Source organism: Lissotriton helveticus, chromosome 10, assembly GCF_964261635.1.
Source record: "Lissotriton helveticus chromosome 10, aLisHel1.1, whole genome shotgun sequence".
Taxonomy (NCBI): Eukaryota; Metazoa; Chordata; class Amphibia; order Caudata; family Salamandridae; genus Lissotriton; species Lissotriton helveticus.
In genome coordinates this window covers 274,232,851-274,248,172 of record NC_136071.1, presented here as the reverse complement: position 1 = coordinate 274,248,172, position 15,322 = coordinate 274,232,851, and the positions used below count along the sequence as shown (strand labels likewise).

General features: G+C 41.6%; 1 protein-coding gene across 1 annotated transcript in view; it reads left to right on the top strand.

Moving 5' to 3' along the window:
- The window catches only part of OBSCN (obscurin, cytoskeletal calmodulin and titin-interacting RhoGEF), a 2,124,484-nt gene extending 2,110,181 nt beyond the window's left edge, over positions 1-14,303 (top strand). The window contains exons 120-122 of the mRNA XM_078665296.1: positions 5,160-5,235; positions 8,005-8,154; positions 13,076-14,303. Of these exons, the coding sequence (XP_078521422.1) occupies positions 5,160-5,235; positions 8,005-8,154; positions 13,076-13,223 (374 nt within the window). The 3' untranslated portion in view covers positions 13,224-14,303. The remainder of the gene's footprint in view (positions 1-5,159; positions 5,236-8,004; positions 8,155-13,075) is intronic.
- Positions 14,304-15,322: the final 1,019 nt, after the last annotated feature.

The following is a 15,322-nucleotide window of genomic DNA, read 5'->3' as shown; positions in this document are numbered from 1 at the left end:
GTTTCATTTCTTTACAGACCCCTGATGAAGGGTCCTTCTGTGTTGACCCGAAATGCATTGGGTATCTTCGAAAAACTGTGAATAATATTGATTATCGCACCATAAGATGATTATTATGTCTGCAAATGACGTTGAATTTGAACGATGAACTTAATCAAGAACATTGAATGGATTACAAATCTTTGAATTGAATAAAAGTGAACCTTGTGAAGAAACCGGAGAGTTTCATGATATATTGTGCGCACATTTTTGGTGGGCAGGTGATCCTCCCCACACCACGCTTTGATCATGCGTTGGATGGCCAGGAGCTAGCGGCGTTTATTCTCCGCTCCACTCTGGACATCTCGGAGGTGCTGGACCATGCCATGGCATCCTCGGTTGCCCTCCGTCGCCATGATTCGCTTTGGGACGTTGTGTTCCCCGAAAACGTTCGGGAGCGGCTGGTTGATCTTCCATGCGATGGCACTCTGATATTCCTTGCCCCTGCAGACTCCCCCACCCAGAGGTTCTTGGCAGGGCTCCGTCCTCCTCCTCCTCCTTCTCCTCCTCCTCCTCCTTCTCCTCCTCCTCCTCCTCCCCCCTCAGTGACTGCTGAGTTGATCTGGTTCTTGGACCTTCTTTTGGGCCATTGCCCTTGCTGTGAGGTGTGTTTTATGGCCACTCGGGTCCTCCTTGCTGGGACTGTGGCTTTGTTGGCTGCTGGACGGCCCTTTGTTGACTGTGTGTTTTTGCTGAGTTCTCTGTACAGAATTGGCCCTGAGATTAGGCCTTCTGTTTTTCTCTTGGGCTGCTTGAAAAGCCTTCTGCTGGTTTTTTTTTTCCCTGTGGCTCTTTTGTTTTTCCTCTGCTGTGGACGTTTCTTCCAAAGAGGGTTCCCATTTCTTGGGACTTAACGTATTTTATGTGGGGTAGTGGTAGCTGTCATATAGCTTGCGCTCTGCTAGGGAGTTCTGGTAGCCTATGGGTTTTTGCTCTCAATGGCTTTTATGTATGTAGCTGATGCTTCTTTAGGTTGTTTGCACGGACCCCTCGTATTAGTGTGTCCGGGCATTTCCTCGCCTTCATGCTCCTGTCCTGGAGGCCGGGATGGTTCTGTATTTCTTCCTTTGTCAGGCGTAGCCTGCCCGGTCTTCCTGGGGCCCCGGGCTGTTCTTCCTGTTTCAGGCGGCTTATTACTGCTGGCGCCGCTCTGTCTGGTCGTTTGCCTTCCATATATGGTGGGCTTGCCTATTTTTCCCTCATTTCCTTGGACCCTCTAGGCTTTCTTCTTCCTCTTCCTGACATTGGATGGAAGCTCTGTTGCCTTGTAGGGGTGTGAGGTGCTTTGGCCTCCCTGGCCTTGCCCTTGGTTCCTCTGTTGATAGTGAACGGGCTTCTTCTTCTTCCTTCTTCTTCCCACATCCCTCTTGGGGTTGGTGGAATTCTGCTTGCGGGGGTTCCCCCCTTGCCTGGGAGGACGGGGCTCTTCGCCCTGTCCATTGGACTAGTCCCCTGTCGGATTCTCTGTTATGTCCAGGCTGGTGGGGTCTTTCCGCAGGCCCTCCTTCCCCGTGGGTATCTATTCTACGTTAAGGAATCTGCGGCTAGTAGTCTCTATCAGATGTACAAGTTACTTACCTTCGGTAACAATGTATCTGGTAGAGACAATTCTAGCCCCAGATTCCTTCATGGCCTGCCCTTCCTCCCCGTTCTGCGAAGACCCTTTGGCTTGCTCTTCTGCACTCGCCTCCCGTTGGGTGGCTATGATGAGTGCGTGCATTCTTTCGCTCTTTGACAAAACGTGGTCTTGCTTTTCGTTCCTTCCTCTCCTTTGGCAATGTAGAGGCTGGGTCTATAGGTATTCCTGTGCTCCTCTGCTCTCGTTTCGCCAGGATTGAGGCTGGCCTTCTTTCGTCCCTCCTTTCCCTCCCTCTTGTTTCTGAGGGTCCTGGCCCCTCTGCTACCCTCTGGGTTGGGTCATTTGGCCGTGCCCTGCCCTGGCTCCCTAGGGGGGGTTGTTGCACTCTGTGCTGGGGTTGCCTTGAAGGTCTGTCGTTCCCTGTTTGTCTTGGAACTGGCTTCCCCTCATGGGTCTTGGTCGGGGTTGTAGTCCTGCTGCATGTTGTCATAACATTTTGCATATGTTCCTTGTCTTAAGAGGGGTACTGTTTTCATAACTGGCAGGGTGGCTGCTCAGGGCTGTGCTCTGTTCTTTCTTCTTTTCCTGCTTTTGGGTACTGCAGTGTTGCCACTGCTCCTTAAGGTGTTCTTCATCACCATTCCTTTTCTTTTCTATTTTTCTATTGTTTTGCACACTGTTCCCACGCTTCCACAGTTTCTCTGCTGGCTCCACATTGTGGCGCGGAAAAGTTCTCCAAAGAAAACTGACGTAGATGCGCCGGGGTGGGACTTATGTGACCTCCCTACGTCACGTACACGGCGATGCAAGGGCCGAGTCACGTGATGCCGTCCCCCTGGTGGGCAGGGATGCTGTGGCAAAAAGTTTTCCGGATCCAGTCTTTCACCTGGGGATAATTCTATGTTAAGGAATCTGCGGCTAGAATCGTCTCTACCAGATACATTGTTACCGAAGGTAAGTAACTCATACTTCAATACCAACAGGATCTTCCCTGGACCCTTGAGTGTTGTTAGAATGTTTTCATCCTTTCTAAACTGTAAAACATGGAACTTTGCAACTTTTCCCAACTGTCTGTCTGGAGAACTTAAAGACTGGGATCTACGTCACAGCCATTGCTTTGCTGAAGGAGATTTGACTTCTAGAAAAGTTCCTAAGTCCGAACATAGAGGACTACATCAGGACTGAAACCAAGCGTCATCCTGTCAACATTGAGTCTGTTGAAGGTTGGAAAGCTCTGAGGCCTTCCTGGGAACAATGACTGCAATGGACCCTACTCATTAGCAACCTGCTTTCATTGAGCCCTGCTTCAGATCCAGCTAGCAGCTTGCCCAGTCCACATTTCATCGGCAATCTCCTTTTTCTCCACAAATGTTTCTAAATACGAAGGTAAACGTTCCACAGTGTCAAACCTAGACCTGAATCTATCCAGCGATCCATCATGATGCACCTTCAGTTTTGGCTTTGACCTGGTCTACTGCAATCAGACGAACACCGTTGGCACTTTGAGCTTTTTGGCTCTATTTTTAATTCAAACTTTAAAAGTTCATATCACGCTTCTACTTATAGAGTACATTTTAATAAATAAGTTGATGCTAAAACAACAAATTTCCAATATTTCTAAGTTGGTCTGGGACTTTTCTCGAGTTATGTTTTCAATTTATTACTGTTTACTTACTGAATAAATACTTTACACATTACCTCTAGGTTAAGCCTTACTGCTTTGTGCGAAGCTTCAAGAGGGTTAAGGATAGGATTATTTTAGTGAATTTTGTGGTTCACCCTGAAAATAGTTGAGAGGGGTGAGAACACACCTCAATCAATACCTCAAATAATCTTAACGATACCCTTGTGTAGAGTGGTGGGATAGGGATGATTCCCTGTAAGAAATGATGTCAGTTGGTCTCCTTCCAGATCGCCCGTTCCAGAGCAGATTTCTCAGTTGGTCCCAGTGCGCTCTGAATTTTCTGGGTCATTGGCAATGCAGCAGCCAATTTAAGCCTTCAAGGAGGTCATGCTGCAGATATTTTTCAGTCTCCCTGCTCCTTTGGGAGTGCCTCCGTCCCCAAGGATCTGCAGCCCTCCCCCCCCCTAGTTGGGTTAGCTGGTGGATCCATACTCAGGTCCAAGGGGGTCTAATGGTACAGTTTCGGGCTCTTTACCAGCACCAGTATAGACTTCCACCTTGACTGCACAGAATGTTTTGGTCCCTCCCTCACAGACACCAGTCCTGACACCTCTGGAACTGAGAAGGATCCGTTCGGCATTTCAATGTCTGACCCAAACTGATTTCAGCATGATCCCAACTTATGTCACGCTATCAAATTACTAATGCGCAACCAGCCACCAGTCAACCTGGTTTCAATACTATGCCCAAAGAATCAGCCTCTGGTGACACGTTCGCTCTTATGATTCTGTTCAAAATTTGCCACCACCCATAGATGATGTGAACGATTTACCCCCTCATTATAATGATGACAATCTTTACATGAACTTACAAGAGGCCAGAGTGCTTGATACTTCCCCTGATACAGGGTTACATTTACCATTAAAATCCCCAACAGGAGATGTGGCATCCATCCCACAATGATGGCAGTCGGATGAGCGTCTGAACACCATCATAATAAGGCCCTCATTTCCTATCAGAGCATTTGCCCAGAGAGGTCAAAAACTTTGCAGATATTGTAAGCAGGATGTATCAACAAGTACACAAGTGGGATATGAATCCCTGAGTACTTCTCCTTTTATGAAAGTACGGCTAAACACGCAAAGTTGACTTGTTCTCCAATGCCAAAAATGCAACATGCCTTAGATTTGCCCATGGATTGTGGATGAGGGTATCTGGAGGTAATACACATTAGATGAACTGGTAAGGGATATGATATGTTTATGCTTTTCCATGTAGATGTCCATGACTCAAAATTTGTTGTCCCAAGACGGGTAAGACAACCATGTTATCCGTTGCTTCTGGAAATGTCTGTTAATCCCCACAAAAAACTGCTCATCATACCAGACCTTTTGACTCTGCATCATGGTCAGCTGAGACCACCCCAGCTTCAGAGACATGAACCTAGATTTGGCACCTGAGTTCTTACACTTTTGATACTTAAAATTACCACACGAGTTTATACAAATTCAGCAAGAAGCACAAAAGCCAACTACGTATGTGTGTTATGCAGCTAAATGGAAAAGACTTGTTCATTACTGTATAAACAAACAGTACTTCTGTAGTCATCAGTGCAGGATATTATTTGATACTGCACCTTCAAAAAGCTGGTTTAGTTTGCACAACTATTCACCATTTAGTACTGTAGTGCATTTGCCCTGGTCCATTTTGGCTGTGGGAAGAGTAACAAGATATTGAGACAGGAAGTTATTTTTCTTGAAATCAGACGTTGTAGGTTGTAGTGTTGTAGATTTACAAGTTCTGCATACATCTGAAATCTAGTGTTGAAAAAAGCCTTCTAAACAGAAGATTACAGAGTGAATAAATATTGTCTTATTCAAGATGATATTTGTGACCAATATTTACTTTTTTTTCCAGCCCCTGAACTCTTGGAAGGACATGGAGCTATTCCTCAAACAGATGTGTGGGCTGTCGGTGTTACAGCTTTTATAATGTGAGTGTCCTGTGAGGTTCTGCTTAGCTAGAACGCTGTTTAGTTTAAATGCCTTTTTCATAATCATTTCTAGTATTGTATGTTCATTTTTATAATACAAAATGCATCACAAAAAGGACAGCAGCTTATCTTACACCACGTAGATAAAATAGATGAAAAACCAAACCGTGAATAGAAAATTCCCTTATCAAGACAATTCAAACGTAATGAAATTGTCCCTTCCTATAAAGAAATAAGAAAGGAAAAGTAGTTGCTTATAAAATAGTGCACAGTTTTAGTGTACCGGTTCAACACCTCCAGTAGGTGCCCAGCTACCTCAATTATAATTACTATGGGAACCCAGGTGATTGACACACGTGGGAATAAACATTTGCTGAACATTGGAGGGCCAGTTCATTTGTAAACATGCTGAAGTTAATGGAAGAACTGGAAACGTGTAGAGTTCAGGATTGAGGTTGCTCTGTCAGTAATTTGTGGGGCTGCCTTGAGCAAAATGGTGAAGCTGACTTTGCTGTTTGTTATGTATTTGTTCAGGGAGTTTCATGCTGTTTAGAGACAGGATTCTTTTATGCCTATGATAAAGTTTCACCCGCAAAATCTGGAGGAATGCTCAATGGCATAGATGTATGACTTGACTGCTAAATGTCAAGGGATCTGGTACCCTGATGGGTTATGTTCACGCTATACAAAACTTATCAAATAAATTAATAAATAAAATATAATTAGTGCAAATAGTGTACTAAAAAGGAAGCAAGTAAAGTGCTTACTTTGTAAAAGAATGAGTACTGGTGCCTAAAGGTCTGCGGAGAAGCCTACGGCCCGGGCTAATCATGGTCAGTGCACCAAATACCAAGGCTTCATTGTTTTGAACCCACATCATGATGCTTTAATCCACTCCCAATCCCTCCCTGCCTCTGTATGTCACTCTTTCAGGGTCCTGAGCTCTCTCTTTGTGAAGGGTTTTCTGTCTCGGTTTCCTCGTTCTTTCAGCTTTTTGTGTTCCCTCTCTTGGTCTCTGGTAATATCTGATGCGCAAAATAAGTGCCTGTCCCCCCCCAAAAAAGAGAGGGTGGGCCCCACTGGCAACCACAGGCTCAATTAACCACTGCTATCATGTAGCTTTTTATCAAAATCTCTCACTTCTTTCCCAGAGTCACAGCATATCATTTGCAGGTTATGGACAATATTTCTTTTGAAAGTGCACCACTTAGAGGGTTGAATTCTGACTTGGGAAAAATTACTTGTTAGTAAAATAGAATGCCTTGGTCACATATCCCACACTATGAATGATAACTGCTCATCGGGCATCTCTGTGGGCATTTGAACACTTCAGAAAGGCTCATTTAGATATTGATTTGTGTCAAATGGAAACTAGATAGTTTGACCGTATGGAGGACCTATTTATCAGTAATAAGTTAATGATATTTTTGCACCTGCTGGGACCTTTAAAGATCACCACATGCTAGTAGTTCTTGCACCATTTTAGAATATCAATTATAGACAGAACTTGTGGGGTCGGGTGGTTATTGTACGTACATCTCATTCACTCATTTGAGCACCTACTTAGCTCTGACAAAGGGTGAAAGCTAATGATGATTTAGTTATTTAGTTCTCGACTTCACATTGGTTTATTTCTGTCAAAGCTGTAGTGAGATGATGGCTTAACTGTGGCTGTATTGCGTGTGGTTCCTGTCCCTCAAGAATCACCCCTGCCTCGCACTCCTTTCTATTTTCCTTAATCAGTAACAAGAGTCAAGTAAATGTATTCATTCCATTTTATTTTCAAATTTTCTCATTTTTCTGTTTTCATGATTTCTTCCTTGTGCAATATTATCATCATATCACGTGTTAATCAATTTATACTTCCCAATGCATTTCAAGCAATAATGCCCTTCCTCAGGGGATTCTTTTTCTTTGCTTAATAGTCGGTAACTTTCTACTGAAGTTAGATGTCGAAATCACGACCTGAGCGACTCAAGGTCTTCTCATCTCGGAAACCGAAAACGCTGCTGAATGAACACCGAGATGAGAAGACCTTGAGTCGCTCAGGTCGTGATTTCGACATCTAACTTCAGTAGAAAGTTACCGACTATTAAGCAAAGAAAAAGAATCCCCTGAGGAAGGGCATTATTGCTTGAAATGCATTGGGAAGTATAAATTGATTAACACGTGATATGATGATAATATTGCACAAGGAAGAAATCATGAAAACAGAAAAATGAGAAAATTTGAAAATAAAATGGAATGAATACATTTACTTGACTCTTGTTACTGATTAAGGAAAATAGAAAGGAGTGCGAGGCAGGGGTGATTCTTGAGGGACAGGAACCACACGCAATACTTATACTTTACCACCCTATCGCTCAGTAGGGTAACCTACCTACGCACCACGGAAAGTATTGAAACAAAGTGAAAATTCTAAATACACCACGCAAACAAACCGGAGTGCGGAATCCCATTCCAATTGGCTCTAATTAACTGTGGCTGTATCAGATGTCGAATGGGTGCAGCCAGACTACATGTCAAAATGTTACATAGCATCACTGAGGTCAGGATTCAAGGCTACCCACAGAGTTGATCAAAACTAACTGATATTAAAACTGGAAATACATGACTGCTTGTGCATGTTTTTCACTTATGTTTGTGCTGAGCAAAAATGTTATACAAGCACAATATCAGACCCTGCGTAAGAAAGTAGCACAGCTATCACTGCAAAGACAGTAAAGTGTTCACTCATTTATATTGTGTTTTACCTCCTTTTGTTCCCAGGTTAAGTGCTGACTATCCATTTTGCCAGGATGTGCCGAGTGAGTTGGAGAAAGCGATCAAGCAAGGGAAAATTAAGTTCACTAAGTGTTATGCTGGCTTGTCTGGAGGAGCGGTGTCCTTTCTGCAGAGCGCACTGTGGGCCAATGCATGGTAAGGGAATAAACATGTAATTTTTAACCATGTTTAGGATACCGACTCACCATACTTGTGTACAAAAAAAACAGTGGGTCATTGGACGCTCATGTAATACAAAATGATAAATAGTGTGGGTAGTGTACATAATCTTCTTTCAAAAATAATCAACAAAACATGTATCTGGCTAATTATAACTGTTGAAAGTGGCCAGGCTGGTGCAATCTGTCTGCTACGAGAATTTTGCAACTATTGAATACACAGCTGCAGTGCTTAGTAAGAAGGTTCAATAAAGGTGCAGCTAAAAAGCAGTGTACAAAATCGATTCACTGAATTTAAATAAAAGAAAAGAATTAGCTTGATTTTTATTGATTTTATTTTAATTGTTAGTAAAGCCACCATTGATTAATAGCTTTCATCAGCTTTTAACAAATTATCTTTATCATTTCTCACTGATGGATAATCTACAAAACAGCACAAATACTTTTCAAACAAAAAAGGTTTCCGCTCTTTTCTGAAGGCATTGGAGCAAGTTATGTAGTCAAGACCATCAATATAGAAAAGATTTCTTGTAGTACGAAAATTCGTATCAAAAGTGATCTTAATTCAGGCTTCAATCTAGTATTTTGCAGGTTTCGAAGGTTTGAAGGTTCATAAACAGTAATAAACATTTAGTGCTTTAATTGTGCCGGTGCTGTCCATTATTTAATACCTACACCCTTTGCACCTGAAAAGTGCAGGTATGCTCCATCTCTAGTGAAACATGTACTCTAAATTGTGAGTATCTGCACTCCTAGATTTCCATTTAAAACACTTTCAACATTTTACAAATAGTAGGTTTTGCAACTAAATGAAGCCTCATGTTAGCCGGTCTAAGAGTTGGCGGACAGACTACTCTACCACATTCCGTCACAAATGAGATGGAGTACCCTGACCACAAAATTGATCATCCACCTGATCTGTTTAGTGTTGGGTGCAATCTCATGTTTTCCGAGGCAGAGCCTCTGCTAAAAGAAACCTTACATCAACTGTCCAACATATTTGGTAGTAGGTATCTCAGAAAGTCCATAGTTTTAGGGGACAACACCATTAGATAAAATTGGGTGTCCAGGAGTGTTGATGGATAGGCATACCACTTTCAGTCACTAGTTTTGCTAGCAACTTCATGTAGAAGTTGAGCATCGTTGGTTCTAATATAGAACCTCGTAGTGTTCAGTAGTGGACTGCCTGCAGGCGGGGCCTGGATGTACTCATTTAGATGCATTGAACACATCGACTAGGAATAATGTAAACTCCAGGAAAATTTCACTCTTGAAAATGCATAAGGATAGAATAGACAAGGGTACCTCACAGTCCTCAGAATGGAAAACGGACGAGGGACCAAGCAGAACTAACAGTCATGTGCCCCTGCCATAATTATGTCATCAACTCCCTGCAGGAGTGAACTGTTTTGGTGCTGTGACATGAAGATAAACTAGATTGGAAAGATTTAGAGCATATAATGTGGGCTTCAAGTTGCCATTAAATCAACTTCTCAGTATTTTTTACTTTTACGATCTGTAGTCCAGATTGTGAAGGGTTTATGTGAGGGCATACTGGCTAGAAACATTATTTCTAGTCACACGTTGACCCAACTATTCTGAGTTTTGTCCTTAGAATGGAAAATAACAAGCAAACCTAGAATCTCCAGGTTCAAATCCACATATAGAATATGTATATTTATTATCACTGAAAAAATACCAAGATTAAAGGGATGTTATAGTTAGGGGTACTTTCAGTTAAAACATAATATTTTAAACTAAAACTGGTGAATTTCAATTGTTTTGTTAGTTATCTCAAGAAACTATAACCCATGCCCTAAAGTAACTATAACTCACGCCGTCATGATGCACTGCTTCTGAAAACATTACTCCTCATTACACCTGCCCCAAGGAGGCGTAAGGTTTTGGCGCAAATCCCTGTCTACAAATGTTATTAGATAGTAAAGTGCATCATAACTTATGGGTGGCTGCATGGCAACAGCAAAGTAGCACCAATGGAATGCCTCCTTGATGCAAAGTAGCGCAAAGTAACACACAGCGCAACTTTGCATTACTTTGACAAACTTTTGAATGTGAATCCTTGCTTGTGGTGGGTAGTAAATCCTAACCCAAATATTTGTGCTGGGTGTGCATCACTTTTGTGACTCAGACCTAGCACAGAGTTTTAGTTAATCTAGACACACTTTTTTGAGCAGTCGATGTTAGACTCTCATGCTCTTTTCTCCTGATAACTTTAACACCCTCCACCTGCATATCTCATACCTAATTTCTTTCCTTTTTAGAACCCTTTTTTCATTTTCTCCTATACATACTTCGTGTCTGCTTCCTCACACACACATTCACCTACTTGACAGTAAGCACTGCCTTTTGAACTGGTAATATTTCGACAGTTGTGTACCTCCTTCACACACTTTCAAATAGAATCCCATTTACAATTAGCACAGCTGACTGTTCATAACATTCTTGCTCTCGCTGCAGATTGCACAGAGCAAAATCCATTCTGATCCCTTTTATGACCCACATACAAGCACTGTGAGAAATTCTCTCTGCCTTCGGCATGATCTCAACAGGTCTTAATTGTGGAACATTATAAACACCCACAGACAACGCGAAATCACACAGATATATAGTGATGACTTTTCACAGTTTGCACTATACACAAGTAATATGTGGCATGAAAACAACTGCAGAAACACAACAGCCTGAAAAGATCACACACTCATAGGGAATTCAAGAGTAGGTAAAAAGTGAAATGTGAATGGGAACATCATCACTGTTCCCAGAAGAGGTCAGTATCTGTTTTTCTTGGTACCAGCTGCCAATTGGTAGTGGGTAACAAGGGTGGACCAGGACAATTTCAGATGGGGCACCTGAATCTCCCATTCCACTCCAGGGACACCACTATATGTGGCCGTGGTTAGGTTTAGTTCTTAAAGCTAGCAAGGAACTGAATACCAGCCCAGAGCCTTCGCTAGGTATTTTGTATTGTATTGTGAGATGCTGAATGCGTCTGATGTGGAGCCTTATAGCAACAAGTAGGAACGTTTCAAAAGTGCTACTGTGAAAGCCCAGTATAAGGTCCCACTGGCTAGCCACCCTCCTTCCGCACTGCTAAATTTGGATTTAAAAAAGCACAAGTTCATTTTGAGGCAGTCCTTGGCTCTGGGTACCAATTACTCATTACACAAGCAATGCCGATGGAGTTCCGCATACTCAACAGGTCATTAATGTGATTCCTTTCGAAGATTGTTAACACTAACACCTTTTAAATGCAATAACAAGGTCAAACTCACAATTGTGGCTACATGTGGACCTTTGATTACAGGGTTATGTCGTTGAAAATGTCCTCAGCAGTTGCTGTGTGGGCATTGTCTGTTCAAGCTACAAATGTTACCCTACATCCTTTTGTGCTCACCATTGATACTGTTCACTAGCTGATGAGTGCCTGGACTTTAGATTTGACTAGCAACCCACTGTGGCTAATGAATCTGAATTGAGATTTTCTCTCAGTTGAGTTAGGTAAGTACCTAGAAAGAAATGGGGGCATTGATAAGTGACATAGCCGCTTGTCCTCAGTGGTCTAGAAGATTTTAAGAGCCAAAGACTGGATATTTCAAAATGAGAAATTTAGAGAACTTTCAGGCATCTGCTGTTCAGGCGATGCTTTGCACTGATAAATCTTAGGACAATAGAAACCTCTGTGCTATGCCACCAGATGTCTTGGCTCATGGCTCCCTCTGGGCACTGAATGCTCTCCCAGCACCCTTGGACTGCAGGAAGAATGAGAACCTTCTTGCTCTCCTCGAAGCAATCCTGGATGGTGGGATGAACTGTTGGTGTGTGGCAGTGAAACACAGCCTCTCCGTACAACGCTCCTAAACTGTTATGAAAGACCCACATGTACATCAACCGTGAACCCGGCAGCGTCAGTGAACTATTACACATGTGCAGAAATTATGTGCACAAAATCTATCATTCTTGCAAGACCATTTGTTATATATATTATATAGTACCGTCACCTGCTTAATAATGTTTTCCCCTCACATTTCTTATTTATAACATATACAGGTAGATGCATCAAGCATTTTTGCGAGCGCAAACGGTGCGAATCGCAAAATTCGGCCGTTTGCGCCCGCAAAAATGGCATTTGAGATGCATCAAGGGTTCATGCACTCGCAATTTAAGAATTCGCGAATAATTGCGAGTTCTCAAATTGTGATTGCATTTAAGGAATCGCAATTTGCGATTCCTTAAATGAAATGCATGAACCATTCCAAGATTGCAAATTCGCAATCTGGGGTCGCTATTTACCGCGAAGTCAAACTATGTGGTAAATAGCAAAAACTTAGAAATATGCACTTTAGTGCATTTTTCTAACTTATATATTGCACACACACATGTCCTTGGGACATGTGTGTGCGCGACACCAGTGAACATTACCATTTCAGGGGTGCAACAGGGTGTCCTTCGGACACCCTGGCACCCTTGAAATTGCGGCACATTTGCGATTCGCTAATTGCTAATCGCAAATAAGGAATGACTCCCGATTCATTGCTAGAATGAATGGGAAAGCCATTCCCTATTTGCGATTAGCAATTAGCGAATCGCAAATAAGGAATCAGTAGGAATCGCAAATAACATTGCGATTCCTACATGCATCCCGTTGTGCGAGTCTTTAATAGCGAATCCTTAAAATTCACTATTAAGCCCTCGCAAAACATAACTTTGATGCATCTGGGGGATATATGCTTATTTTATCGCAGTGCTCTACAGCTCTATCTACTCTAGGGCAAGGCGTGCAATAAACTGAAATGTTAGATTTGCCCAAGATGGAGCTAAAAATACCGAAACATCTGTCTTCCTCTCCTTTTACGGTTTCCTTTGCTACTGTCTTTCAGGGGGAGACCTTCAGCCTCGGATTGCCTTCAGTCACCTTGGCTACAGGAAGCAGGCATGGCTACAACGCAGCAAGTTGCACATGTGTTCCTGACCACGAAACTAAGGGGCTTTCTAAAGGACCGCAGCAGGAAAACTCCCATCTGCTGAAAGGAGCATTATCAAAACACTCCAGATCCTACAGAGACAAATTTCTTGGGGACAGACCCTGCCAACTGTTTTTAACAAAGTACTATAAACTTTTAAAATACAGGTGACTTCTTTGATTACTTACTTTCTGTTTTTTTCAGAGGACAATTTAGTTTTCAAATAACTCTAATTTTATGCTATTTTATTGTTTTCAACACTGTATTTTTCAGTGTTTGTTAACTGTCATCCCTCACCTGTTCCAAATCATGGCACTTTGCGATATTTAGCTGGTAGGCAGTCGGTACATGAACTAAACATGAGATGTATGTCCTATTAAATAGTCATTGTATTTTGTGTAAACATATCGGCCATGTACAACCCTCCTGAAATCATATGCTTGTGGCTCTTGGTATGAACAAAGACCATTGCACCTGACGTAGGCATTATGAATGAGCAGTTTTAGTGAATATCTTAATCGATTATTTGCAGCAGAGGTTCACCCTTGGTCATCTAGGACCCACGGGGCATAAAGTAGATTAAGGTTTTTAGTACCCCATTAAAATGCAAAATATTTAAGTCCCGTAGCACTGGTCAGGCCCATGTCTTCTGCACCAGGGTGACCTCCAGTGCCACAGTCTACTTTAAACATTTTGGAAGGCTGTGTCTAACACAGGGCATGCTTTATATACTGTAGCCCTTGCAATAAGGCAGATGGGATATTCGTCACAGGCACGATAGAGTAAGCTCTCTTTCACTTTATACTAGGCCCTTAGAATCAAGAAGGACCCCTGGCTCAGCTCTTCCCTTGAATCCACTAGTTTGGCAACATGTAGTCTTCAGGACATGTCACATACACCTTGTTCCACTACCCATATCGAGTATTGCTTCTTTGGTAAATACATTATAGCACCAAATTTACAGAAAGAAGTTGCAACTGTTAATAAATAGCTATAATTCTGTCCGCACTGAAAATGAGAAACTGCTGTACAACAATATAAGCATAAAGAAGGGGATGCAGTGTTTGTAGCCTCACTGGTGAGTCTCAGCACGAGTTGGCATCCCTAGAATCTCATAAACCTATAAAATGTTGTGTAAAAGTGATGAACAGCCTACGTCTTTTGATTTTGCACATTTAATTTGAACTGTTCGGAAACCTTGCGTGTGTAAGTTTTCTTATATATATTTTTGTGTATGTAGCCATATATTTAAAAAAAATGTAAATAAGTGGGAGATCTGAATAAATGGTAGCCTGGTCAGTGGTACATTTATAGAACAATGGAAAAGGTGAAAGCATCCGAAATTTGCTGTAAAATAAAAGCAGAGTGTTTTGTGGGATTTTTCGATTGTACTTCATAATCTTTGTAATCAATACTGCTTTAATGTAATTTTTGTTTTGTTTGGCATTGTGTGGCTGGAACAACAGCAGTTTCAATTTATTTTAATATGCTGTCATTGTAACATTTCATTAAACTAATCAAAAACAGTTGAAGAAAGAAAACTGCTACATTGATGATTGCTAGGCCTTCATCATTTTGGTTACCTTATTTTGGTGTACATCGAAATCTCCATGCGCCCACCACTTGTTAATTCAGCACTGCCTTGATATTTCATATTTCATTTTTATGCGTTACAAATGAGATTTAAGAGGCTCCTAAGAAAAAGCCCTTTTGATTAAAAAAAAAACACTATTTGTAAAAAGAAAAATACACTTATATAGTGCACTTTAACATCTTTTCTCAGGGTCTAGAGAAAATCGTAATTCTTGTCCAACTACTCTTAGTTAACGACCTCTGAAAGGATTAAAGGAGCAAGCCAATGAATGATGTCACAAAAGATCGCAAAATCGGTATTCGCACAAAATATCAAATATCAAGATGCAGAAATGTCAAGCTGTAAATAATGTGATGCACAAACATTGTATGCAAAAATACCGTTTACCTTAAAATCAACATTCTTGTCATTAATATTGACATCTAAAATATCTATGCTGTTTAATTTTTTTACAAAAAAATGTAAGTTGTTAATATCAATGTTAAAAATATCATTTTTTTATTTTTGAGTTTTATATAGCGCAAATTTGACCCGAACATATCAGGTATCTCAGCGCATTACATGAGCAC